At 50.7% G+C, this 26,870-nt stretch overlaps 1 protein-coding gene across 12 annotated transcripts in view; it reads left to right on the top strand.

Annotated features, from left to right (window-relative positions):
• The window catches only part of KDM2B (lysine demethylase 2B), a 131,155-nt gene that overhangs the window by 99,914 nt on the left and 4,371 nt on the right, over window positions 1-26,870 (top strand). For 6 of the 12 annotated variants that reach the window (XM_019538709.1, XM_019538713.1, XM_019538716.1 and 3 more), the window contains 9 exons: window positions 9,926-10,150; window positions 13,307-13,450; window positions 19,010-19,096; window positions 19,738-20,007; window positions 21,131-21,169; window positions 22,742-23,430; window positions 24,852-25,015; window positions 25,442-25,603; window positions 26,625-26,843. In XM_019538709.1, the coding sequence (XP_019394254.1) occupies window positions 9,926-10,150; window positions 13,307-13,450; window positions 19,010-19,096; window positions 19,738-20,007; window positions 21,131-21,169; window positions 22,742-23,430; window positions 24,852-25,015; window positions 25,442-25,603; window positions 26,625-26,843 (1,999 nt within the window). The remainder of the gene's footprint in view (window positions 1-9,925; window positions 10,151-13,306; window positions 13,451-19,009; window positions 19,097-19,737; window positions 20,008-21,130; window positions 21,170-22,741; window positions 23,431-24,851; window positions 25,016-25,441; window positions 25,604-26,624; window positions 26,844-26,870) is intronic. The other 6 variants (XM_019538715.1, XM_019538710.1, XM_019538717.1 and 3 more) reach the window with 5 other exon arrangements.

The following is a 26,870-nucleotide window of genomic DNA, read 5'->3' as shown; positions in this document are numbered from 1 at the left end:
CCCGCCGCCTCCTCTCCCTCCCCCCAGGAGCGCGGACACGGAGGGACACGGCTGAGTTTTCTTCCAGGTTGTGGATGGCGCGTGGCAGAGCCCAGCTGCTTTCTGAATAACCCTGCCTGGCAGGGAAGGCGGGCTGGGTGGCACTGCGGGCGCCGCGCTCGCGGGCGTGCCACTTGCTCGTCCCTTCCAGCCGGGAGCACCTCCTGCCCCAGCACCTTCCGGGATTGGGCCCAGCTTGCTGAGCGCATAGGCAACCGCTCTTGCAGGGGAGGGGAGGGCAGCGTGCTTTCTGTAGGTTTTCATCATTTCCAGAATCCTTTTTTTTTTTCCCCCCTTAAAATGAGATTCCTCAAATGCTTGCAAGAGCTGCTTGACTTCAAGTGAGAGGCTGACACTGAACTAGTTACCTCGCCTTAATTTGATTTATAGGCAAAGCCTCCTCTCCACTTCCCGGAGAGGATTGGAGTGAAATAAAGAAAAGGATGTGTTGAAAAAAAAAAAGAGAACTTCTGCCGATTCCCTGCAAGAGTTCCTCCCCCCCCTCCCTCCAAAGGGCTTTTTCTTTGGGGGAGGAGAATAAACTTTTAAATTTATGAAGTAATCTGTAAAATAATCCAGAACATGTGTTCTAGATTGCTTAGGCAGCTCCACAAGAGGGTAAAATATGCAATTAAAATATGCTATGAGTAGAATTAAATGTGTATGCAATTTAAACAGATAAGCTTGTTTTTCATAACTCAAGGTGTGTTTTTTCCTTTTAAAATAGTTTTAGGGACTCATTCTTTAAGTCTGACATAGTTGGCCAGGAGCAGAGACTCAGCCCGTTTCTGCCATAGTAATATCGCTACTTGTTTAACCAACAGTTAACTAATAAATAGTTATATCATGTCAAAGGAAGCTGGGCTAAAAAGCAGTTTGGGCTTAACAATGCATATTAAGTGGGCTGTGCATGGCACACTCTCCCGAACTGTGACATTTAATGGAGCATTAGTGTTCAGTGCTGGGAGATGTTTGCCACTAGACCTGTATCGGCTTGTGGAGTCGTGTAGGTCCAGGAACTCCAGGCAGAGTCTTGGATGAGTGACTTGATTAAAGCCATGTGCACACATCCCCAGGACGGTATGAATTGACAGGCCGCGCGTGTTGCTTGATTGCTGAATTCCTAGGCATGGCAGTTACTATCCCACGTTCCTTCCTGGTGTTTGATGTCCCATATATGCCCACCTGCTCACTTCCTTTTGTTTGCTCTGATTTTTATCTCTATTTTTTGATTTTTGGATGGACTGTTGTGTGCCATTTAACAGATCCAGCTAATTGTGCGGGGTCAAGAACTGTGTCACTTGCTCTCTGCCAGGGGGAATGTGCGTGTAAAATCTCCATGGAAGATGATGGTGTTTAGGGCGCCTGTAGACGTGCAGTGTAGTGTAGTGTAGTGTGCTCTGACACGCTGTAATTGCAGCACGTTGGAGCCAACTTGGTTAATCGAGCCTGCTGGAGTGTGGTAATTACTGTGCGCCAACAGACTCTAGTGTCACGTGTATCAGCGTCCCCGCACTGAAAAATGGTGGCAGGGGCGTTTTAACTAAAGCTTGTTTGACAAACTTTAGTTTAAGTGCCACCACCACCATTTTTCAGTGCAGGGATGCTGATACATGTGATGCTTCGGGGGCTTTAATTAAAGTGGCTCCCGGAGCTGTTCTAATTAAAGCGTGTGTCCCCCCCTCTCCCAGCATGTGTATAAACGCTTTAATTGACTAAGCTTGACTCGGTGACATCAGACCTGATAAAACCTGAGGTATGTTAGCATTGTAAATCTTAATATAAAAAAAAAAAAAAAAATTCCCAAGGTGTTGAGATCCTTTCTGGATTTCTGGTCTATACCTGAAAGTTTTGCTGGCATGACTAATATGGCTAAAGAGTATGACTTTTTCTTCTTTTTCATTCAAGTAGTTGTACCTAGTGTGAACACGGTGATGGCAGTTGGTACAAATCCTTTCTGTACTGCAAAGCTACTTTGCTTCCCATTCAGGACCTGCTAGGCCAGTGTCATACACCTTCATATTGATATACCCACCTTCATCCCAAAGCAGTGGTGCCACTTGAAATGTAATGCTGTAATGAAAGCATCACAACTTTTCTGCATGCATTTGTCTCTGCTGTTTGTTTCTCTACCCTTACCCAGCGTTTCCTCCCAGTGATAAACTTAATTTCAGCCTCCCTTACCCTCTTCCCCCATACCAAAGCAGAAGGGGAGGGGAGAGAGCAGGGCATGGGTGTGGGGCAGGGAGAGATCTTGACCGTCAGGTTTTCAAACCCCAGCGTAGAATGGCGTAGCTGTTTGCGGTCAGCAGCCGGGCAGGGCTGAGAAACGTGTGCCCACATGCGACTCAGCCCTGCCTCGCTCTCAGGAATCTTGGCTTTCATTTAAAAAAATGTGTGCGTTAGGTGGGGGTGGGTAGGGGAATCAAGTCTGCACTATGGACTGTGCTAGCGTAGCCTGTCGGCTAGCAAGAAGAGGTGGTTCCTGGCTAATACAGGTGGGCCAGCAGAAGATCCTAATGTAAATGCAGTTAAACTGATCAAGGCTTGCTTTTCGAGGGGGCTTGTTCTGCTGCACCAGTACAAGCCACAGGTTGGTTAGCATACCCCTGTCCACACTGTGAACGCTTTGCTGGGATAGCATACCGGTGTTCCTCCCCCTTTAAAATGCTTCTGGTGCGGACACTGGCTGTACTGACTGAATTCTGCTTTTGCAGATAGCTTTTTCATCCCGGCCCCCGAGCAAAAAACAAGCATGCACAGCTGTCAGATCGTCAGACCCCAGAGTGATGGCAGTCTTGGCCAGGAGCCTGTAGTGAAGACCTGGCCCCTGTGTAGCCAACGTACAGATGAGCCTGGAAGGACTGTTCTGATAGGGATGAACTGCCCCACTTACCTGGGAGGCGTAGACTCCTAGGTTCAGTGATGGTGATCAAGATGTCATCGTTGTCAACGCATTCATTCCTTGTGGAAGAGGGGAGAGAGGATTGCAGATCTGCATTTTGAGAGCTACCAGATTTAAAACATCGGCGTAGTCTTTTTCCCAGTGCCTCATGTTGCCGGTTCAAGCATTGTTGGTTGAAGCACTTGTATTTGGGTGGGAATACCACTTGCTTTTTATTTCTCTGGTGTGACCTCTGCCTGGTCAGGGAGTCTAGCAGGATACCTACACTCGTGTGTTGGTTGTCGGGCACCCTCTAAAGAGGACTGCACAGCAGCTATGGGGTATGTGTAGTGCATATTAACCTACCTCTGTTAGCCAGTGGAATAAGCTAGCAAGGAAGTTTCTTGATCTCTCTTAATGGGGCTGGAAGAAACCTCGAGTAGTTTTCTAGTCTAACCCCCTGCCTAAGGCAGGATCATCCCTGTTTAAACCATTCCAGTCGAGTGTTTGTCTAACGCTCAATTCTTGATGGCTTTCTGAAAGACAGGCTTTAGCCAAACACAAGTTATTGGGCTTGGTAGTGTACCTGAGAGAAATTTAAGAATGTGTGATGTACAGGATGCCAGACGAGATGATATAACGGGCCCTTTTGTCCTTAAACTCTCGGAGTCTGTGGAACCGTACAGTGCTTTGGGATTCTTCATCAGGTTGAAAGGTGTTGTAGAAATATATAACTTAATTAAGTCAATATGGTGATGGTTTGGACTCTTCAGCTGACACAGCTTTTAAGTATGTTGTCAAATATATTGACAGACTCGGTTTCTGCTGCCTTAAACTGGTTCCTTCCTCATTATTGTTGACTTACTGAGGATTGCTGCAGCCTCATCAGCCTGTCGTCTTTTTTCCTTTCCCACCCCATTGGGTTTTTGTTCAGAATTGGGTTGCTCTCATTATTGGAGGGACAAGGCTTTAATGCTCCAGAATTGTTGATTTTGCTGTATTTGTCTAACATGCAACCTTGAGTGTATGTAACTGAGCTACAGCCAGACGGGCTGTTTAATGACCGCCAGTAATTTGGGTTCAGGCTAGCGTTTTCATAGCTAGGTATGGGATACTTCTTAGAAATAGAAATATCTGTTTCCGTCCAACGGCTCCTTGGCAGTCTATGAAGTGAGTTTGGGGGATCGCAGTCTAGCTTCCAGCACACCGGCGTATAGGTCGCTGACCCTGCCACCGCACCTGATGATGACTGGTAACCAAGCTGGCTTTCTTAGGAGAGAGACCAGGAACTGAACTGGACCCTTGAGACTGAATTCCTTCCTCCTCCCTCTGGGCTTTCCTGGAGGCCAAAGAGAGGGAGATCCCTGTTAATTGAAGAGTTTGTGCTGTCACTGCTTGCTGTGTGAGAGAACAGGATGCTGAGTGCCCGGGACTTTCACCAGCAGTCGGTTAATTTTGGTGGAATCTGAGGTTCATCTCTGCTGCTGCTGCTGCTGTTATTAACAGATATTCTTAATAACCAGGGAGGAATCCATTTAATCTGAGGCCTGCCATGCTGTGCTTTGCAGCCAAGGGGCTTGTCTTGCATTGTGCAGCCACCCTTGGTACAAGAGATTCCAGCTGATGGCAGCTGCGTGCTGTGCTTGGCGTTATGTGGCCTTCCCTTGGTTAATGTGGGTGCTTATTTGCCTTGTGAAGCAGTGACAGCCCCAGCGTGTAGGTAGCACTGCTCTGCTTGTGGTTCTCTATGGAGGGGTAACAGCCTGGTCGCACCACTGCGCCCTGACATCCCTGCTCAAGTGGAGTGCCTGGCTGCCCATCTGTACGATGTGGGGAACCGGTAGGTGGGCTGTGAGGATTATTTGGGGCTGGTCCTGCACCCTTGGAAGTGGAGAGTGCCAGCTATAAGTCAGGGGTCTCTGCTGAGATGTGTGCTGGGAATGCATGAGTCTCTTCAGACTTCTGCGTACACTGAAGTGCATTTGGGTCTCCTGCTGCCGCTCACTTGTGTTGCTTCACAGTTTGGAGCACTCCCAAATCTTTGCTCAGCAGAGGGTTAATCCTGGAGTGACAGCAGGGTGTTGCAGCTCAGGCCTGAGATGCTTTGGCAGGGATGTATGAAGGAAGGGTCTGTGTTGGTGGTTGGAGTGGCAGGGGCAGAGGCTGCTTCCTCAAGACCAGTCATCTGTGTTGGGGACATCCCCATCATTCCTCTTAGGTGAAGCCAGGACCTTCCTTTCCCTAGGCCAGAACAGCCTCTTGGCCTCCACGCTCCCCAGCAGGAGTGCGTACGTGTGATGTCCTGTGCGGATGGAGAGGTTTAGCAGCCACATCCACTTACGATGCCTGAGTCAGTCCATACCTCTTAGGGCCGCTGTTTCAGGTCCTTCGCAGAACTGGGCTGGCCTCCTGCTACTTGCTGCTTGGTGTAACCTCAGGCTGTGGTTTCCCGGTCACATTTATGGGGTTTTAGCCTTGTGCTGTAAATGTCAAAGATGACATTCCAGTGGCACATGGGGACTCCAGGAGCAGGGCAGTCCCCACACTTTACTCGCACCCCAATTTCAAGTCTGCCCAGAGCGGTTGTCATCTCCTCATTGCCTTAGGAAAGTGGGGCAGTGTCATCGGTGACGCATAGGGGGTGCATGTGCACCCCCTGAGATCGGTTTGCACCCCCTGGAAGCACCGGCTACAAAATCGGGAGTCCGTGTGTCTGTGTGTCCCAGGTCGGTGATCGGCCGCTGAGGGGACCTACCCCCCTCCAATGGCGATCGGGTGTCTCCCCAGACTCGGGAGGCACCAGTTGCCCATGGGCAGTGCCACATTCAGCCCTGCCATCTTAATGCAGCAGCGATTCAGAGGCAGCCTGGAGAGGAGGCCGACTTCTCCAGTTACATAACCCTAATCACACAGATTGTAAAATGTGTGTAGCTACATTAGAGACAGGCTTAATGAGTTTCAACTGCTGGGTTTCTGCAAGATGCAGTTCAGTTAAATGACTGTCTAGAAAACCTTAGAGTGAGCTGAATTCTGTTTCTTCACCCTGGTTTGTTAGAGAGCTGCTAATCAGCCTGGTCTTTGATCAGACACCGCAGGGAAAACATTGGATTTCCTTGGAAGCAGGTAAAAGTTTGGGCCTAGCAAGTGTGAAAGGCCTTCTCTGTTTCCCCCCCCTCCCCCCCCGGCTACCAGAAAATTGAAAGGCAGGGATTTTTCAGGCAGTGCTGCACCCTGCCTCATGGAATGGCCTTTCTGTGCTGTTCCAAACATGCACAAGCAGGCAGAGATGGTGAAGGTTTCCAGCTTACCCAGCAACTAAGCATACAGCATACCTAGGACAACGGCAGCTAGGGTAATGAATCTGCTAGCTAGCCCTGCCTGGGAGTGAGATCCCAAGATTGGTAGCACGACTCCTGGGCTTGTTCCCAAGCTGCAGGGAGACTTCAGCAGATTTTAAGAATCAGGTCTTTAGTGACTGAACACATGCATCTCCCGTTGACTTGAGTAGGGATTGTGGGTGGTCAGCACTTCTGAAAATCAGGCTGCCAGTCTGTGCGCCTCAGATTCCTTATCTGATATGGACTGTTTGTCTTCTGGGGATGAGAGGGCAATGCTAAACTCCGGATTTGTGAAGGGCTGAGAGATCTTTATGGCCCAAATGTGCTCTGGGTACTCGGGACAAGTCAGACTGAACCATAGAGGCTGTCCTTGTGTACTCAGGAGTAGGAGCAAGCTCCCTCTGTTAAGTTCAGCTTGGTGGGTTTGGTTCTTGCTTTTCTCAGGAATGGCATGAAAAAATTCACAGTACTAGCAAGGAGAGCATCCCACATTTGCATGTGGATTGGAGTGGTGGTCTGCTCTGCAGCAAGTCCAGAGACCTTTGAGCCTTAAGACAAGGACACTGGTGCTTTGATGTTGTTAATCCCAGCAGATTTCTTTGAGTGGAAACTTGCAGGGTCTCGAGGGATAGGCTGGGCCATGGCAAGAATGCATACCTCCAGGCTGAGAGAGATTGTCACTCCTCCAAGATCCTTCGCCTTCCCTTGGAACAGCCCTGTGCTTTGGTGCCCCCCACCCTGGCAAAGAGGCCTGGGCGCTATCCCCTTGGGGGTGGGAGAGAAGATGAGGAGGATTTCCTGAAGTGCTGGCTGGCACCGCTGTGCATTGGTCTCTGTTGGATGGATTCCACGAGCTGGAAAGATCTGTTCAGTTTAACGTACAGCTCTCTCCTTACACAGCCCCGAGACTGAACCAGAGCTGACTTTTGGGACTGCAGAACGGGGGAGGAGAGGAGCAGGGACCTGGGGGCCTGAATGAGGTTGTTCCAGCTGGGTCAGGAAAGATGGGAGCATGAGGGGATGGGGGAAACCCCAGTGTCCTGCAGTCAGCCCGGGGCTGAACATGCTGCCTCTCGCCAGTCTGGTGAGGCAGGGTCTGAGCTGGGAATGCTTGTGGTATCTCTTGACTAACATCAGCCTGGAATTTGCCTGGCTTTGTGCCACACGCTAAATAAAACACATGCAAAAACTCCCAAATGGTGCTGGGGGCTCCTCTCCCTTTTGGTTTCCAGCCCCTTTCTGGGCTAGGAGCCCACAGGCTAGATTTCCTGCTAGTGAGCTTTTCAAATGACCAAGTAAGAGCCCCTTGAAATCGGATACACCCAGGAATTTATCCAAGGCCTCATCAACTAGGGTGTCACTCCTGCAGAATATGGGCTGACTTTTGGTGACTTGGTTGGTTCCTGCGAGTAGAGCAATTCAGGCACTGGGTGGGCTGGTGCTAATGCGCAGCAAAGTATGAAAAGTGCCCCAGAGATAAGAAACGTCACTTGGACGGAGCAGGGGCTCTTGCATCTCTCCTGTTAGTTCTGCCGAGCTGTGGGGGCTTATACGGGGATGCGGGTGGCGTGACAATCTTAGAGCCTCTGTCCCTTCCCCCTCCTGCTCTCTCTCAGCCGTGATTCATGACCACAGTGAAGTCCGCTCTTCTAGTTGTCCCTCAGCCAGCCGCATGCTTGCACTAGCGTGGCCCAGAGGTAACATCACAAGCCTCTCCCTTGTGTAGCCACGGCTTTATTTCTAGTATTTGAACTGAGCAGAGTGCGTTTCACCCATACAAGTGCAGGCAGAATTTAATGCCTTGCCAGCTAGAGGGAAGACCCCTGGGATGGCAACATAAGCTGCTTCTGCCTACAGTTAGCAGAGAGGAGTCACGTTGGCAATGATGTGTGTCCTGTTGCATGGTTTATTCGCCATCAGGGACTTGCCTTCCTGAGGGGTGGTCTGCTCTAGTTTCTTGCTCAGAAGAACTAAAGAGAAGGTTGGAGGAGCTCTGCGCAGGGGCAGGATCATGTCAGGAGCATGAATCATTCCTAATCTGGATGGTGGCAGGGCGTCGCTTCCAGGGTTGACTCTACTTTGGGAGCTTTAAAAACGATTCTGCAAAGCAAATAGCCAGCCTGCAGAACGCCTGCCGTCGGCTCTTAACAACGCCTACTCCCGGTACTCCTGGTTCTCCCTGCCTCCATTCAGATCTCGCACACCATATAATCTGATAGCAGAATAGCACTCAGTGTGTTTTTTCAGGCATGTAACAATCTTCTAAAGTTCACTTAATACAGGGGTATGTGTCAAGTGGAGTTGTCCTTTCTCAGTTGTGATGTGCCTGTGAATGGGAAGCATGATTCAGTCCATTCCTAACTCCCCCCTCCCCCACTCCCTGCAGAGACGCCCCTAGGGAGCAGGGGTTGCTTGCGGGCTAAAATAGAAAATGTCTGGTAAAGTAGGCAGGTAATGGCAGAAACTGGAGACTGCACCCAGAGGGACCTTTGCCACCTGTATCTTAGCGTAGTCGTGTGTGGCTTTTCTTCTGAGGCGTCTGTGAAGAGAGAATGGGGGAAAGTTGCAGAACCAAGTTCAGAATAGTCCCACAACTATTTAAAGAGCTCTAGTGGAAAGGGTTTTGGGGGTTTATTTCTTTAAAAAATACCCAGCATCCTGTGATGCTCACTACCCGGCATTACGACTGGGCTGGGTGGGAACAGAAAGTGAAACTGGTGGATTCGTTCTCGTTCCACGTGCTGAGAGCAGCAAAACAGGGATAAATGGCACTGGCACTAAATTAAATGGGTTTGGCAAAGATTTTTGCTTTATATTTAGAACCTGTCGGTTATGGAGTAAGAGACAGTGGGGGAGGGGCTGGAAATGGGGTCAGGTCCTACTCGGTTACCCCTCCTGACTCTCTTGCAGGCAGTGACGTAGCACGTTTAAACTGGGAGGAGAGTTTGGTCCTTAGCACTTTTTCCTTTAATGCAAAGCCTGTGACTGGCTTTCTTGTTCCAGCTGTGGACGGGCAGACCCGCTTCGGTTCAGAGTCCAGTCAGTTAAAATCCTTCTGTACTTCTCTAGCTTCAGCCTCCAAAGGCCGTGGAAACCTAGGAGAAGGTGGTGACAGTGGTTCTCCTTCTGAATTGCGGTGCTTTCTCTGGCTCTGCATGTGGTACCAGTGTGATGGGGGTGGTTCAGGAGGGTTTAGCGGTGTCCAAGTCTCGCGTCCTACTTTCCTGACTAGAGATGAGTCCAAATGAGTTTCGCTTTCCCTGTTGGATCCTGACGGTTCTGACCAAGGGACCCAGGTCTGAGCACGGACCGAGGAGCGTATACACTCGTGCTAGGCCTAACTCTTGGGTTTCTTGTGGCCGTGAACAGATTGCGTGGGGCCCCAGTCCTGGTATGAGTTGTGCATCCATAGACCCACGTTCAGGGACTCTGCCTGGGCCAGGCTCAGAAGGTCTCACAAGTACTGGGGCTGACAGTAAGAGCTGCAGTGTGTCCATGTGGTGAGTTCTCTGGATAAACTTGGAAAGCACTTGTTATCTCTGTATCTAGACAGCTGACGCTAACATAATACACACAGTTCCCTTTGCCCCTCATTAAAAAAAGATTTCCTGCGCTTTGGGAAGCAAGCGTAATGAGACTCACCCCGTGTGTCTGGCTCTTCCAGAACAGAGCAGTCGGACGGCCCAAAGGGAAGCTGGGCACTGCCTCTGCAGTGAAGCTCGCGGCGAATCGGACGACGGCAGGAGCGCGCCGGAGGAGGACGCGATGCCGCAAGTGCGAGGCGTGTCTGCGGACAGAGTGCGGCGAGTGTCACTTCTGCAAAGACATGAAGAAGTTCGGGGGGCCTGGCAGGATGAAGCAGTCCTGCATCATGAGGCAGTGCATTGCAGTAAGTGCATCGCGGGAACTGGCGAGACATTTCACCAGGGTGTGCTTGGGTGAACTCCATTTTCAGACCTCCTCTCCCCCCCTCACCCTCTTCCAGCCAAAACCCCGCAAAACTGAAGTGGGATTTCTGGTTAATTCTGTTGCTTTGGGTTTTCAGGAGTTTTGGGGGTAGGGGTCAGGACTAGGCCTGTGCCATGGAATCTGAAGCTCTTCGGATTTCAAGTTGGAGAAGGCTCCAGGCCTGGTCCAAGGCTAGAAGGGGGTGGCTGGGTTTGGATCTTGCCAGAATTTCTTTCCTAGCTCAGCTAAATGCAGCAGAAATCTTGGGCTAGCATCTCCCAAGGCTTTGGCACTGGCGAGCCCAGCCCTTAGGCTAGACCAGGCACGGCCTGGAATCGACTGCCTTTCTCGCGGTGCGGTGCCCGTGGGCTCGCACCCGGGATCTGCTCTCTGAAGGGAGGAAATGCAAGTTGCAGCCTTCACCCCAGGGGTTAGTTGATCAGTCAGGCTCCTGCGTGGCAGTTTCCCCTGATGGATTTGAAGCTCTCTGGACCAGCCAACTCCAGCTGTTGCTCATTGGTTGCACATGTGAAGAGAAGGCAGTTTGTCTGGAGGTGCTGATAATACTTATCACGTGTGTAGTGACTTCCATCTGGCCTTGTTTAGCTTTGCAGCACGTGCAAGTTTCTAGTTCTTGGTGATGGAGAAATTGAAACCGAGAGCGCGGAGGCATTTGGCCAGGGTCACGTGATGGAGCGGAAGATCCAGCCTGGAACCCAGGACGACGTAGCTGGGTTTTCAGGATTGCTCAGCATTGAGCAGCTTCCACTGTTTCCATAGGAGCTGCTGGGCATTGACCCCCCACAGTTGTGACCCTCTGACTCCCAGCCCTGGCCTAGACTTCGCATCCCCCTTGCAACAGGAGACTTGGCTTCTGCTCTCCTGGGTCTGTGCCTGGTGCTCTGACTTGCTTGGTGACCTTGGCTAAGCTGCTCAGTGCCTCAGGCTCATCCTCTGCAAACTGGAGAGAACACCTGCCTGCTTCTGAAGCACTTCTGCAGCTCTAGAGGACTTTTCCACTGAGTCCCCTCTTTCCAGGGCTGCAGCACAAATTGAGCAGGAGAAATTGTTCAGAGAATCCTCCTAGCCCCTGAATGCAAAGCAGAACCACTCTTTTCCCCCACCTCTTTTCCTTCTTTTACTGACCGATGCTCACCTGTCCGCTCAGCTCCTGTCTGATCACAGCTGCCTCATGGAACTGGATTCCATTCGGGTGCCTGTCCAAATCTCCTTTTCTCTGGGGGTAAGAAGGTCTTCCTAGATAAGTTTCTGGACCTGTATTTCAGCAAGCCTTCAGCTGTTGTAGGAGCAGTGCGCAGTGGGTCCCTCTCCCTCTGCTTCCAGCATGTATCCTCCAGGAAAGGCTGTCTGGAAGCAGTGATTCAGAGCTTGAGTGCTTTCTTTGGTTAATAATATCAGGTGTAGGAAGTAGAGCCTGCGCTGCACTTGGTAAAAAGGGGGTGTCGTCTTTGTGAACTGATGGAAGCTTGCTGCCTTAAGCCTGGAAAGGCATAGGGAGCCTGTGAGATGTCATATGCCGCATGGAAGGAGTCCTGAAATGGACCTGGGGGCACTGGGCTGGGAGGGCCAGTATTTCTGGTGCAGCTGCAATACCAGCCCTCTTTGGTGGTACAGAGTAACTTGGTGCCACTGGGAGATCCTTGCACCAAGCAAGTACAATTGCAGTAATGCCAGCTACGCCTGTAGGCTGTTGCAAACACAGTTGTGTTTGGATGATCAAGCGTGTCAATGGCATGGCAGGCATTTGCAGTGCAGAACATGGCTAGGTAGAAAGAACTCAATTACCGTGTCTTCATCTGTTGAATGGGAATAATCTTGTCCCTTACAACTCTGTGTGTGCGCATGCATGAAAGGAAAAAAATAATGTTTGTAAAGTGGTGTGTAAATGCTAAGTATTTATTGGCAGGAGACTGGATAGAAGCATTGCCAAAGTGAATACAGTAAGTGCCTGTCTATACGGCAGGATTGGCATTAAAGATACGACTGTTAATACTTCCCTGTGCCTGAGATTTTCCCTTAAGTTGCCAATTGCTCTGCCCACAGATTTCAATCAACGCACAATTATCCAATGATGGTTTGTTAGGATTTTTATTTACTTTTAAAATGTGAGGCCCTTGCCATGAAAACCAGTGCTCTGCTCTTGAGTGTTTAATAGATAAGGAGTGATTTATAATCTAGTTGATTGCATTTCAAATTGCAGCCAGCTTCTTGCGAGGGCCTTTGTTTCTCTCCTTGTCACGAGACTTGCACCATATTGCAGCAAACCAAATGTTCGTGTGTCTCATCAGTGCAAAAGCAGTTTCTTAATTAGACAAATGTTCAATGATTTGACACCAAAGTGGTAGAAATACATGTGAGCTAGATGGAGAATAGCAGCAGCTGAACCAGTGTCTGACCTGGAAGCCAGAACTCCTGCACTTGCTAGAAATTTACCCCATTTTCCTCCTTATGCTGTTGGCTTTTCAGGACAGGAATGGTATTCCCCTGCATTTACAGTGCCCAGCACAGGGGGACTCTGGTCCTGACTGTGGCCTCTAAGTGAACATGATTGGAGTTGGGAAATTTTGATTCTGCCACAGATTTGCTTTGTAACCTCAGTTGTATCCCACAACCTTCTGCTTGCCCTGTCTGTAATGCGACTTTGCTGCCTTCCTCTGCAGGATGACAGCAAAGCTGAATAGGGCAGTTGTGATGTCCTGGCTCTGCCTCTTTCTTTCATGTCGCACCTTTGGAATAGATAAAAGACAAGTTGTTGGATGTATCTGGTACAAGCTTTGGAGACTGACATTCATGTGGCTGGCCAGAGTCATCCCTGGGAATCTCCATTGACTGTTGTGGTATTACAGGGAGGCCCAACTTACTCCTACTGTACCTGTCTGCAACTGTTTGGATCAGGAAACAGATGCTCGGTGTGTCTTACTCTCTTTTAACGTGGTAGTTGAAGCTGGGGATTCTCCACTGTTTCTGGGATCGAGAGCCACTACTAGAGATGGCTTTGTAATAAGGTGAATGTTGATCCTCTGCTCCCATGTTTCCTGTGGCCTGATCTCCCTCTTTCTCTGGTTTGTGCTAACAGCCGGTGCTGCCTCATACTGCTGTGTGTCTGGTGTGCGGAGAAGCTGGGAAGGAGGACACGGTGGAAGAGGAGGAGAGCAAGTTTAATCTCATGCTAATGGAGTGTTCTATTTGTAATGAAATCATACACCCAGGATGCCTTAAGGTGAGTTGAGGGACGTGATAGTGCTAGTAGCAAAAATCGGAGATGGCCATGCCTTCATTTACAGACAGTGCACTGAAACTGTGTCACGGCCTCAGGGTGGACCCCAGAGGGGTGCAGTAGCATGATGGTGCCCCTCCCCTCCCTATCCCTCCCCTCCTGTCTTTGGGACAGCACTGTAGGAGCTGGGGACATTTTAACACTCTGAAGCAGGTAAGGATCCCCAGCCACCCCATGCTTAGTGGCACATCCCCTCCCCTCTTCTACCTGCTGTTACTGCTGCTTTCTCCCTGTCTCTGGCTGATTGGAAGTGGGGGGAGCTCCAGAACTGCTCCTGCCCCACTCCAGCTGAGTTGTGCTGAGAGCCTGGCTTGCCTGGGCACAGCAGCAGCAGGTGGGTTCCTCCTCTGGGCCCGGTCCCCCTGGGTGTTCTCTGCTGGTGGGGAGCAAGTGGAGGGAGGAGGAGCCAGCCCACCTGCCATCTGTGTGGAGCAGGGGCAGGAGCAGCTCTGGATCCTCTCCACCCCGAAATCAGCTGGGGACACAGCAACAGTGGTGGGCATGAGGGAGTGCCAAGAGCTGGGTGGGGGTGGGATTCTTACCTGATTTTGGGACTTAAAAATGTCTTTGGCTGCTGTTTTTATGGTGTGGTCCGATTTGTCATTGTCCCCTGCCCCCCTCCCCAAGACGGGGAGCTGGGAGTGGGGGTGCAGCTACCCCTGCCACACTGATTGTTGCTCCCCACCCTCTCCCTTAAGAGAATCTGGGGTTTGCCCATGAGTGGCCCAAACGCCTTCTCGATGGAGACTGCAGTGAATGTAGAGCTGGAGCCAGGTGCAGGCCGGTAGCCCAGCATTTGAAGCATGACTTTTGGACACCTCCATGCCATCCTGGGTGCCAGCACTCACCTGACTCCATCTCTTCCTCTCCCAGCTACTAGCAGGGAACGGGTCTCTTCCCCCACATGGTGTAGGAAAGAAACTGAATGTCTTTGTTTGTGCAAATGGCAGTATCATGGTTTGGTTGGGCACTGGTAGGTCCCACATACCCTTCTCTTCTGCCCTGACCTCATCAGAGATGATTTTTCGCCCCTTGTATGAGGGGGTGAGTTTTCTGTCTCGTTTTGAGGGGAGGTATGGGCATAGTTGTGTTTTGGCTGACAGCTGGGCACTGGGTGTCTGACCTGCACCACAGTTGTGAGGAGTTAGCAGCTGGATAGATCACTCGAGTGAGTCTGAGAGATGTTGTGGCCCTTGGCCCATATGGACTAAGGTCAGACTCCCATCTTGTAAGAGGCTGAGCTTGCACCAAGTGGGGGGTGTTATGGGGCATGTGAGGTGGCTCCTGCAGGACAGGAATGTTTGTGACCTGGAGTGGGCTGCCCAGGCACTTGTGCAGAGTTCAGGTCCCTGCAGAGGTGTTGGCTGAGTGTCTCTGCTCAACTCTGTGGATCAAGCATTTTCTTTAGTGGTGCAGATGAGTTGAGAACACAGCCCCCCTCCCACCTCCCTGTAGTTAGGGGCTTCCTAACTCCCGGGAAGGACCCAAACCTGTGCTCAGCCAGGCCCAGACCTCGCTTGGCAGAGACTGGCTCTATCTCTAGGGCACAAAGTGAGCAGGCGTCAGTCTTCAGCAGTGCTCAGCACCAGGCAGTGCTGCCTAGACTTGAGGAAGTAGGCAGCTGTCCCCATTAGTGCAAACAGGGCAGTCAAGCTTGGGCTTGTCTGATCACCTGGAGCCACAGCTTGTGGGAAGCTCCTTGGCTGTTATGCTGGAAGGACTGAGGAATTTGGATTGCTTGGTCTTTCTTTCTTGCATCCTTGTGTCAACTTATGGTTGAAGTGGTCTTTCCACTGCCTTGGCAATATGTTCCCCAGGACCCCCTACTCCCAGGGGGCAACACTTAGTGGTGTTGGGACCTGCTGTGCAGTGGAGACTGTGCTCTCTGTGCAGCCTGTCGGCTCTGTAGCATCTCGGGGCGTATGAATGGCACCGTTTTCAGAGGTGCTGTTGTGTAGATGGGCTGGTGGCAGGGAGCCGCAGTTGCTCAGCATTCCTGAAAACAAGGCATTGAGTGTTTGGTGAAACAGTGACGTCCAGTGCTGCTGGAGCTAGTGGCTAGCAGGAGAGGGAGCTGCGTGTTCTGCTCTGGGGCATGACTTGCACCACTTCCCTATTTCAGTTCACGTGCTCGCCCATCCTAAACCTGTGCTAGATGCTCCTGCCCTGCAGCCTCATAGAGCAGCAGCCTTTGGGACTGGCTGTATTGCACAGAATTGGATAGTGGCAGGTGAGACTCCCTCCATCCCAAACTAAAGGAGCTGGGTCTGGAGGAATGAGTGTGACCATCCGCAAATGCCATTTCCCACCTGTTGAGTGTCTTGTCCCCCGGATCCATCTGTTGAGGTGACTCCACGGCTCCCCTTGCAGTCTTGTGCTGCAAATGGCTGAACAGGCACCTGGGGTATTTTAGGCTCCATTGCAGGCTGTTCCAGGTTATAAAGGCCATCTGACTTCAAAGTCCCTGTCTGGATGCACAAGTCTAGCAGTCAGTAACCTCTTCCCCACCCCCCTCCACCACCCTTCCTGCCCCCATCAGAGAATTGCTTTCAAGTTTGATTTCATCGAAGGGTCCATCAGACATGCCCAAGTCAGATTTCAGCATGCTAGCTCGGGTACCAGGAGCAGTGTGCCCCTGACAGCGTGGGGCTCGGTGCAGCCTGACGGCTCAGCCTTGGCTGCCCTCGTGTGGGCTCTGCAGCCTGAGCTGTGTTCCCTGTTGCTGAAGCTAAACAGCTACTGTCCCTTGGCTGGCTAATTGAAAGCTAGTTTGGGTGTCTCAGTATGCTGTCATGAGAGCAGTGACTGCAGCATAGAGATACCCTAAGGCTTCTCCCACAGAGGGCTTTTCGCATTAACACGCAAGTGGGATTGCACCAAAGATGGAGGTTTAAGTTTCTTGCCTGAAGGACCATGGTATCAGCTGGGGGCTTGTGGCACACTCCTCTTTTCTGCCTGAAAATATGACCTGTGCATCCAAGTTGCTGAGACTAGACCTGTGTGTGGGAAGATCACCAAGTACCTGAGTGCAGAGGCCTTTTCCCCATAACCAGCTTGTAGGGTTTTTAAAGGAATCTGCCTTTCATCATGTCTCTTTCTCCCTTTCCTAAGGAGAGCTTAGCCCAGGCTGATTAATTCAGCTAATGATCTAGTACGCTCCAAATCACACTGCTAATGTTGGTGACTTACTGCATTAGCTTATGCTACATTTCTAAGGAACCCAGATTAGTTTTTACCCATCGGAGAATGTTCTTTGCTGAGCCCAGATCCTTAAAGGAACAATAGGCTAAAAGACACTTGGATGCCCCATTCCTAGGGATGTTGATGTGATGGTGCCCGAATACCTGCAAAGGTGGGGATCTTAGTCGTAGAGATCTGTTTCTGGGCACTTTTTTCCACATTCTGAGTGAATTCAGTACTAGCCATTCACCCCCAGCATTTGCGCTCGGTGTGTTGGCAGAGAGGGCTGCTGTGTGCCTCTGAGACTTTGCCCTGTACGAAAGCAGCTCTGCCAGTGCACTCTGCTTCCCTGTGTGTAATCATCACTGCTTATTCCAGTCCTGCTGCCAGAGCACTGCCACAGTGCATGTCTGGCCTAGTGGTGTCAGAAAAGTGCTCCCTGGTGATCCCCATATCCTCTAGTAGGAAGACTTCATCATTGCATCGTCCCGTGTTTGGGCACTTGGAATTACTGTCCTCATATTGCAGGTACATTACTGAAGATGCCCCATACTGTGGCATAGACATCCACCTGCTGTTAGTAGCAAACACTTGGAGCTGGCTCCCACCCAGCCAATAATGTTGGTGACAGATTCAGTGGCAGGTTTTTGTGTGTCTAATTAACTTGCTTACAATTACCCACATCTGTTCAGTGCCTTAAACTTCACACAAAGGGGCCTAACTAAAGTCTCCCCTATTGGTAGAATGTGATGTGTTCAGCGCAGGAAATGACTTGTTCCCGCCTGGCATTGGGGCTTGGAGCTGCTCTGTGTAGATGGAAAGCTCCACAGTACGTTGTGGAAAGGTCACGCTTTACAATTGTTCCGGTGCATATTGGGGCAGCTGAGGGTAAGAAGTGTCCTCTTGGCTTTTAAAGAAGAGGAGGTGACTTCTTCCTTCCCACTGGGTTGGAGGCTCCAGCATGTGGCCCGCTAGCACTGGGAGGAGGGAAGGGTTCAGATACAAATGAGCTGTTTCACTGAATTGCGAGAGACAGTGTTCCTGGAAGCTCCCCTTAATGGTCCTCAAGGTTGGAGCCTGTGCTGGCCCCCTCGTTGCCTGTATTCCAGATTCAGCCCCCTCAGTTGTGCCAAGGCTGTGAGCCCTCTTTGGCTTGCTTCCAACGTGCCCTGGGGGTGCTCTTTTGCTGCTGGTCTTCATGGCTGCTTTGATCTCCACCTCAGTTGTGCATGTCCCTTCGTGATCCCAAGAAGAAGTGGATCTAACTTGCTATAACAGCTTAAAAAAACTTCTTGTTTGAGTCGTTGAGATGAACCCACCTGTGAATGCATGATCCCTTGGTCTTAACGGGCCCATCCTAGTGCTACTGCCTCGCCCTGCTTGGCACATTTGGTTTTGTTTGAGAAATGGCAAGTTTTTGAAATTGCCCAATTCTTTGCCAAAAGTAGCCTAGGCAGCAGTGTGTCTAATTGGACCACGAAGCCCTTAACAAAACCGGGTGTGCCTCTGCCCATCCAGCACCACAGCGCTAATCGGGGGGGTAGAGCGGGCCTTTCTCGCCTTGCATTTTCCATGATGAAGGAATGGGAAGATTGCATGTGTGCGTGTGGGAGGAGGTGGGATTTTTATCGAAAGAAATTCTAGGAGACAGCAGAAGTTTGAACACATTTGTCTCCTGGACCTGACCTGGTCACTACCACCGTTTTGGCCTGCGGGCCGTGTCAGAGGTGTGGGGGTGCTTTCCTTTCCGCATTGGAGGTTTGACCTGTTACACGCTCTGAAGAGCCATATCAAACACCTGGCTTGTTAAGATGCCTTGCAGTATTTGTGTGACTGGGTAGGAGACCCTTCTAGTACCAAATTCAACCCCTACCTGTCCCCTGGAGGGAAAAGAGTGAGTGCATCACATGGGGGCAGCAGGTAAAGACTAGGTGATGAAGGTCCATTTCCCTCTACCCACAGCATATGCTGGGTGTCAGAGTGGGACTGTCCCCTATATCGGCCAACAAGTTGGACAAGGAACCACCTGTTGCCTATACCATGTTGGCTGGCCTGCTTTGTATCTCTGGCTTCTTCTGAGTGCTCCCTCCAATCTTACAGGGCCAGCATTGTGCTAGGAGGACAGGACAGCCAGCTCCTGTAGTGCATGTGGGAGCTGGGAGCCCCTGGGAGGGGAACCCCTGATCTGGGCAGCAGGACAGCAGTGCAACAAGTCTGTCCCCTGCTGTTGTAATGACTGCCTCCAAGTGCCCAAACCTGTTTTCCCTGAGTTGCCCCCGTGCTACTGTTCACTGCAATCTGGGTTCTGCCTCTTGCACCTAGGTGAAGGAGTCGGACGGCGTGGTTAACGATGAGCTGCCCAACTGCTGGGAGTGCCCCAAGTGCAACCACGCGGGGAAAACTGGGAAAGTGAGTTTCATCCCTGTACACACCAACGTTAGACCAAGATGCCAAACCTGGCGTAACTGTGTCTTCGTACAGCTCCAGGGCAGGGGCACAGCTAGTCTGAGAACTGCCCATCCCAATTGACAGAATGGGTTTTCAAGTAATATTGGCTTGCTTGAAAATCACCCTGCCTTCACTAGCTTGCATTTTCACACTCCCTTCAGCTGAGATAAAAGAAATAAATGAGCCCCTGACCCTCTTGTCTCTACTGGTTTTACATTCTGATATCACATGCTGACATCATCACCAACTCTTGGGGGGGAGGGTGTTTTGATCCAAACTGAAAACCAGTAACTTTTAATCTCAAGGATGAGCAAGTTCCACTGGATCTTGAAAAGGGCCTTAAATGAGATCTAAAGCATCTCTTACAACTAGTGAGACATTGGGTTCTCTAACAACCAAGAGGGAGGTTAAAGAGGTGTGACCAAAGCAGAAAGAAAATCTGGAGACGAGGAAAATGTCACCTTGCTGGCCACTTATCCATTAGAAACCTTGTGGCTGGTTACAGCCCACTATTTCCTGTCACACGTGGTGGATTTGTTGTAAACGGCAACAACAAAAAAAGAGAAGATATAAAGTTTGCTTGTGTTTTTTGTGTCTCTTTGGCGTACAAGCAAAAGCGCGGACCAGGATTCAAATACGCATCCAATCTCCCAGGCTCACTGCTGAAGGAACAGAAGATAAACCGAGACAACAAGGAAGTTATGGATGCTGCAAAGCGGAAAAGTGAATGCGAAGAGACCCCCCGGCGGAAGTCAGAGGAACATGCCAAGAAATCTCCTGTTGACTCCATCTCGAGGAGAAAGTCGGACGAGGTGCATCTGCGAAGGAAAAGGAAATTTGAGAAACCTCAAGAGCCTGCTATGAGGAAACGGGTAGGAGAGCCCTGTCCCCTTCCCCAGCCCCCTGTGGCTTGTAGGTCACGGGCTTGTGTCTTGTGCTCTTCTGCTTTAGCTGTCCTCTGGGTCTTCCAAATCCCAGCAATTGTTTGGGTACGAAGGATACTGCATAGTGCTTCCCCTCCCTTTTTGAAAATGACTTGTCTGGTGGAGCAGGAAAATTTTCCACCTGGACTTTGTCCATGAGGAGAAGCAGTGAAGGCCAGGCAAAGTTCCAAGGTTTTAGGAGAAATGAGGGAAGCAATTCTGAAGTAAGTAAGAGGATCCTACAATAGGAGGGGTGGCAGTTTAATTAACCTTATTCACGTATAGCCACTGGGTGGTGCTCAACTCTTTTAACGAGCTCTAAGAATCCACTCCACTTTAGAGGCTGATTTTTCCTGTCATCTTTGAAATACTGTTTCCTCCGATTACAGAGACATGGGAAAACCTGCTGCTTCCAGCTGCAGCATAGGCAACCAACCACTTGTTAGATTTAACTCACTCGGTTATTTGTGCCAGACAGCAGCTGAATCTGTCACGTGCATTGGTTTAGTTTGGATTTCTAGGAATTGCAGATCAGCTTGGTCATGGACTTAAATTACTTCTGTCCAGAGTAGATGCCTGTGTGCTGGCTTCTAGTAATGCGCGAGCCACTCCAGCAGTTCCTTTTGCCAAGCATGAGACTTGCAATAAGAGGTGGAATAAGGAGGGCCTGAGGCTGCACTAGCAGAGCAGGAGGGGCAGACTTGCACGGCACCCGCCTGTGCAGGTTTGTCTTGTAGGCAGGATTGTTCTCTTCTCTGTGGGCACAGAGGGGATGCTCGTTTTCCTGGTTCCTACAAACATCCACAGTGTGGGACCATTTGTTCCCCAGTGTAACCCCCCAGGTATGCTGAGGAGATGGTAATGGCTGAATCCCAACAGAGATTTTTTGAAAATCAAGCCATTAGCACTTCAGAGATTAGTAAAATAATCTCATCTGTTCACTTCGCTGTGTGTCGCTGAACCAGTTCATTAGGTCAGCTATTTATGGAGGAAAGTAGTAGAATAGGAGTTTTACTGGGTACCTACCAAACAAATAAAATGCTTTTGTTTTGGGTTTTCTTTCCTGGAACAGCTAAAACTTGGAAAAGAAGAGAAACTCTTCAGGAAAAAGGTACTTTGACACTCCTGTAATTCACGTGCCTTCCCTCTTGTGAGCTGAGTGACCGTTCAGTTCCTCTGGCACTTGCATTGCTGGCCATGTGGCCTGCTTGCATGACAACCCTTCTCAACGCAGACAGGCTTTCCCCAGGGCAGGGGGATGGAGAGAGTTGATTCTTATACTTCCTGTTCTGCTGAAATATTGCCAGAACACAGACTTCGCTTTTTAAAGGCCAGAGAGTGAAACGTTGCCCTCTCTACTGCTGTTCTGCTCTTTGTAAGTGCTTGAATCTCAGTAATACACCTGGCTATTTGTTTAATGGTGTGGGAGGTAAAATCCCTCCTGACACGTCTAATGGCCTGCGGGTTGGTGGTGTGCAACTCCTGTGCACTAGTACGTGCAGACCAGCGTCACGGGTCTTTGGATGAACCAGTCTTAGTTCCTGGGTAAAAGAATGCCACAGCTGACTGTTGGCTGACGAAAATTTCTGTAATTTATTTTAAAGTTGCCTGCCACCAGCTCCCCATGATTTCCCATAATAACAGGAGAATTTAAAAAGGAGAAAGTATTCTGATCTAATCTTAAATACATTAGCGGGGTTCCCTCTGGCTTTAGTTAATGCTAAAAAGAAAATCTGTGAGGTCTCTACAGCTTACAACCTAGGAGCATACCCCTCTGTTTGATCCAGAGAACTTACTGCAGCAACACAGAAACTTTTGGCATAATGATTCTTTTAGTGACACCTTCTTGCTCCTTTCCGATTTCGCTAGTACTGCTCCATTGTAGCTTTGTTGCCCACTTCGCGCTCTCTTGGTGTGATCCAATTAGACCTGGAGCTTCCCTTTCTTTGGCATTGCACATGTTTTGCAGCTCCATCCAGCATGCATCAGTGTGAAATTGGATTGCAGCAGGCGAGTGACATGTGAGGTCACACTTATGAAAATGACCAGAACAGACCAGAGAGGGGCAATCGACTCCCCTGCAGCCCTGCTTTGGGAGCAGGGCGTTGGTGAAGTTCAGGGTGGATCAGAGTAGCAGTGTGTCAGGGTGTCAGCTGGATCACCCGCTTCATAAGCATGTAGTGTATAGGAGAGAGGCTTGGTGAGGGCAGGCCCAAGCTCTGAGCCTGTGGTGCGGCCCAGGTTTGGCTAGAACCACCGGTCCTGGGTGCTCCCCTTTATAAAATGGGCAGCTTACATCTGAGCCAGTTTGGAAACAGCCTGGGAAGGGAGCACATGCTAACGCTGTGCTATTACCTGGTGCACATATTGTGACTGCTTGCCTATGGCTCCTGCTGGACACCTGACATAAGTCCTTTAAAAATAAGTGTGCTGCCTTGTGGGCTGTGTATGCTGGGTATTTGCCAGTACCCGGAAGTCCTTGGGGCCCCTGCCTGGACTCCAGTTCTTTCATGGGTAGGGCCACTCTGCAGTATCCTCAGCATGGTACCACAGTCGGGAGAATGCATGGGAGGGGAGCTGGTGTGGCTGTCTGCCCTGCAGCTCAGTGCCGAGGTGTGCAGGCCCCTGTTCATGGAGAACAGGGCAGGAGCTTGTGAATTGTCAGCCTGTGTTATTGCCCCAGACTCTTTCTTTTCAGAGGCGATCGTGGAAGGCGACAGACGACCGACCCACCGTGGTCAAGCCCCTGCGGCGTCTGAAACAGGAGCCTGAGGAGGACCTGCCAGAGGCACCTCCAAAATCCAAGGAGAGTGACCAGTCGCGATCGAGCTCCCCCACCGCAGGGCCCAGCACAGAGAGCGCCGAGCCCAGGGACAAGAAGAAGTTCAAGATACGGCGGAAAAGGCGGCTCCCGAATAAGGAACTGAGCAAGGAGCTCAGCAAGGAGCTCAACCAGGAGATCCAAAAAACCGAGAACAGCCTTGCCAATGAGAACCATCAGCCCATCAAGTCGGAACCGGAGAGCGAGAACGAGGAGCCCAAGCGGGCGCTGAACAACAGCGACAGACACCACAAGTGCAGCAAAGGGCTGAACGGGACTCCTAAGGAGCTGCGGCACCAGCTCATGCCCAGCCTGCGGAGCAACCTGCGGGGCATTGCCCGCCCGCCCCCTTCGCTCTCTCCTCCCAAGTGCATCCAGATGGAACGCCATGTCATCCGCCCACCCCCCATCAGCCCCCCTCCGGACTCGCTGCCCTTGGATGATGGGGCAGCCCACGTGATGCAGAGGGAAGTCTGGATGGCTGTCTTTAGCTACCTCAGTCATAGAGACTTGTGCATCTGTATGAGAGTGTGCAAGACCTGGAACAGATGGTAAGGAGCAGAGCAGGATGGTGGTGGGGCGATGCAGTTCATCGGTGTACTGTTGCATCTCCTGAAGGGCTGCTCATGTGAAGCCCTAGTGGGGGAGAAATGGTCTTCTAAGGCCATGGGTCTCTCCCGATGATTGTGAAGGACACCCCTAAGGAGTGTGAAACTCGTGTGTGGAACAGCGCCCTTCCTTCCTAGATCACACAGGAGGCTGCTCAGCAGTGCAGTGGGCAGACTGTCCCTGATGCTGCATCGTTGAGTTCTGTAGCCAGACGGTAGCAGAGAAGGAAGGCTCCTGAGAAGAGTAGGTAGCTATGTAGGGGGCTCTGAGCCTGGATGCTGCTAGACTCTGGGCACCTGCTTACCAGCAGCTGTGTTTTTCTTCCATACAGTTAATGAGATCCTAATGCTTCCTGACCAGAGAGAGGGCCTTCAGGCTGCTCTAAGGTGGTTTTTTTTGTCATCCCAGAGGATGAGCCTGCTGACTCTGTCCTTTCTTTGCTGCTTCATTGCTCCAAAATCTCTGATAATCTCTTCCATATTATTGATGAGGTGCCCCTCTAGTGCTGGGGGCACCAAATAGAAATTGACTCAGTAGTTCAGTGATCACCACATAACTTTAAGCTGCAGCGTAGGCTGCAGATCCCTGAGCCATGTTCATACACTTGGCTGAGCTTTCAGTAAAGAATCCTGTGGGCTGCCTGTCCGAAAGTATCTGAATGTTAATCTTGACCCAGACGGGCAGCCCAGAGCCCTTCCTGGCACAGCCCCGTCACGAGCTGGGCTGCTGGCGGGAGGAGTGATAAGCTGGGAACGAGGTGTGTGGAATGAGTTCTTAGTGCTCTCACAAAAACCTTCTAAACCGTTGTATTAGTTAAGTGCAGTACTTTCTAATGTAAGTTCGTTAAGACCTGTGACTGCTGCCAACAGTAGATTGGCAATGGGGAATGAGTAGAGAGAGAAGCTGCCTGTGTAGGAGCAAAATGGATGCAGAGAGAGGAAAACCATTCAATCAGGAGGCTGGCTAGGTTAGCTGAGGAGAAGCCAGTAGCACCACGCCAGTTGAAGGTGACATTTGTGCCCAAAAGCTAAAACTGCTAACAGTTTGTTACGGCACGCAGTCATTTTCAGAAGCACTTTGTTGCCTTAGCACAAGTCCTGGGTAGCTTTCCGTGGCTTGTGAGCCTGGGTCATGCTGAAGTGAAGGTTGCTCAAGTTAACAGGGTCTGGGAAATGTGGCCCTGCAGCAGTGTCCCTCTGTCTTTATTTGGCTCTTGCCAGGACATGGAAGCTTCCCACTTGTGCAGAACCGTTGGGACGTTTTCCTGCCTGAGTGCCGACCCGTTCCTGCTCTGCTGCTCCCTGGCACTCTGGGACTTTCAGGCCAGGCCAGGCCCTGGCTAATGGCTGTGTTGCCTTTGCAGGTGCTGCGATAAACGACTATGGACCAAAATAGATCTGAACCATTGTAAATCCATAACTCCGCTCATGCTCAGTGGTATCATCAGGAGACAGCCTGTAACCCTTGACCTTAGCTGGACAAACATATCCAAAAAGCAGCTGAGCTGGCTCATCAATAGACTCCCAGGTAAGGGGGAGGCACCCGCCGCTGACCCAACACAACTCTGTTTGGCTTAGCCATGTCGTTGTACAGGAGGGATCTGAGTGACATTAGAGACAAGGAGCTAGGATGCCCAGCATCAGCAAGGGATCAGCAATTGGTTGTGTGGTGGCTGCTCAGGGTTCCAGGTGACATGACTTTGGCAGGTCTGATTGGAGTGCCCCAACGAATAGCTTGGGCTAGGCGATGGAGAGCTGCCTCCCTGGGTCAGCCAGCAGAGTGGCGAGCATGCCAGGCTAGGGCGAGTGGTGGCTCCAGTGTTGTGGCAAAGCTTGTGCTGTTGCTGGGACTCGGGACTCCGGGAGCGCCAGGCGCACCCTTGATGAGAGCTTTACCTTTGAATCCAGCCTGGTCACTTTGCGTCACCTGCTGCAATGCCCTTTGTATTCCCAGGTCTGCGGGACCTGCTCTTATCAGGGTGCTCATGGATAGCAGTGTCAGCACTTTGTAGTTCCAGTTGCCCGTTGCTCCGAACCCTGGATGTCCAGTGGGCAGAAGGATTAAAAGACGCACAAATGAGAGACCTCTTGTCACCGCCAACAGATAACAGGCCAGGTAATGGTCATGGTCAAACGCCAGCCACAGGGGGTTGGTGGTACGCTGCTTTGCTTGGCCAGACCCTCTACCGGAAAAAATCAGCTGAGCTCCACTGAAATAAGGAGTTGCATCAGTTTATTTTGGGCGGGAAGGATATGGGCCCTCCTTTATGGAACGCTTGAAATATCTGAGGTATTTAACTTAGTAGCCAGCAGTGTGTCCCAGTGAGCTGTGGTAACAAGCTGTGGCCTCATGCTGCTGCCTGTTTGATCACTGCCGCTGCACTGTTGTCCCAGCTGAATTCCTTCCCTTGTACTGTGCAATGGGTGGTTTTTAAGTTTGGAAACTTTCTTTCCTGAGTCGGGCCAGCTCCCTGGGACATGCCACCTGCTCAGGTAGCTCACAGGGAGATCGTGCATGTTACCAAGCAAGCTGGATCTGGCTGCAAGCATTTTAAGACCGGACTGCAGAAAGGATGCAGTGCTTGTTCTGATGAGTGTTGCATCCTGGCGTGTGTGTTCTTAGCACCGCGCTGCCTGCCTTCATGGCTTTGATGTCAGGGCTTGGATTTGTCCACATGCCCCTACCAAAATGCACTCGCAGGAAATGGTTCTTCCAGCTCTTGTGCAGAGGACCCCAAATCATCACCTCTGGAGCAGAACTAACAGAAAACACTCCGACTCTTATGACCCCAGTCTGACATCTAGGCAATGTAATAGGTAAAACAGGTTCTTTGTGGATTTTAAATGGCTGCCTCTTACCTTCTAAACATGGTTCATTTTTGACTTGTTTCCAAAGCTACACATATAAGGTAATGCTGATTATGCAGGGAAACTGAAAATGCACTCAGCAGAGTAACTGGAAGAGTAGAGGAAGGAGAAAAATGCTTCTGTCACCTTAAGAGCTATAGACAGAAATGACCCACTGTCATGAGCCAACTGGGGCATCAGCACCATGCATGACTCGGGGTTTGTGCTCTGCCGATAGCTGCAGAACTGGGGAGGTGAAACTTTAGAAACCCGTGCCACGTGTCTTGCAGGTCAGATCGACAACCGGAGCAAGCTGCGGAACATAGTTGAGCTGCGTTTGGCTGGTCTGGATATTACAGACGCTTCTTTGCGGTTGATCATAAGGCACATGCCGCTGCTTTCCAAACTCAATCTTAGTTACTGTAACCATGTGACAGATCAGTCGATCAATCTGTTGACTGCAGTAGGAACCACCACGCGAGATTCCTTAACAGAAGTCAACTTATCAGGTGTGTGACGGGAGGGTGTGGAAGAGC

The sequence above is a fragment of the Crocodylus porosus genome, unplaced genomic scaffold (genome assembly GCF_001723895.1).
Source record: "Crocodylus porosus isolate Cpor-Errol unplaced genomic scaffold, CroPor_comp1, whole genome shotgun sequence".
Taxonomy (NCBI): domain Eukaryota; kingdom Metazoa; phylum Chordata; order Crocodylia; family Crocodylidae; genus Crocodylus; species Crocodylus porosus.
Note: the sequence above shows the minus strand (reverse complement) of the source record. Positions and strands in the feature narration are given on the sequence as shown.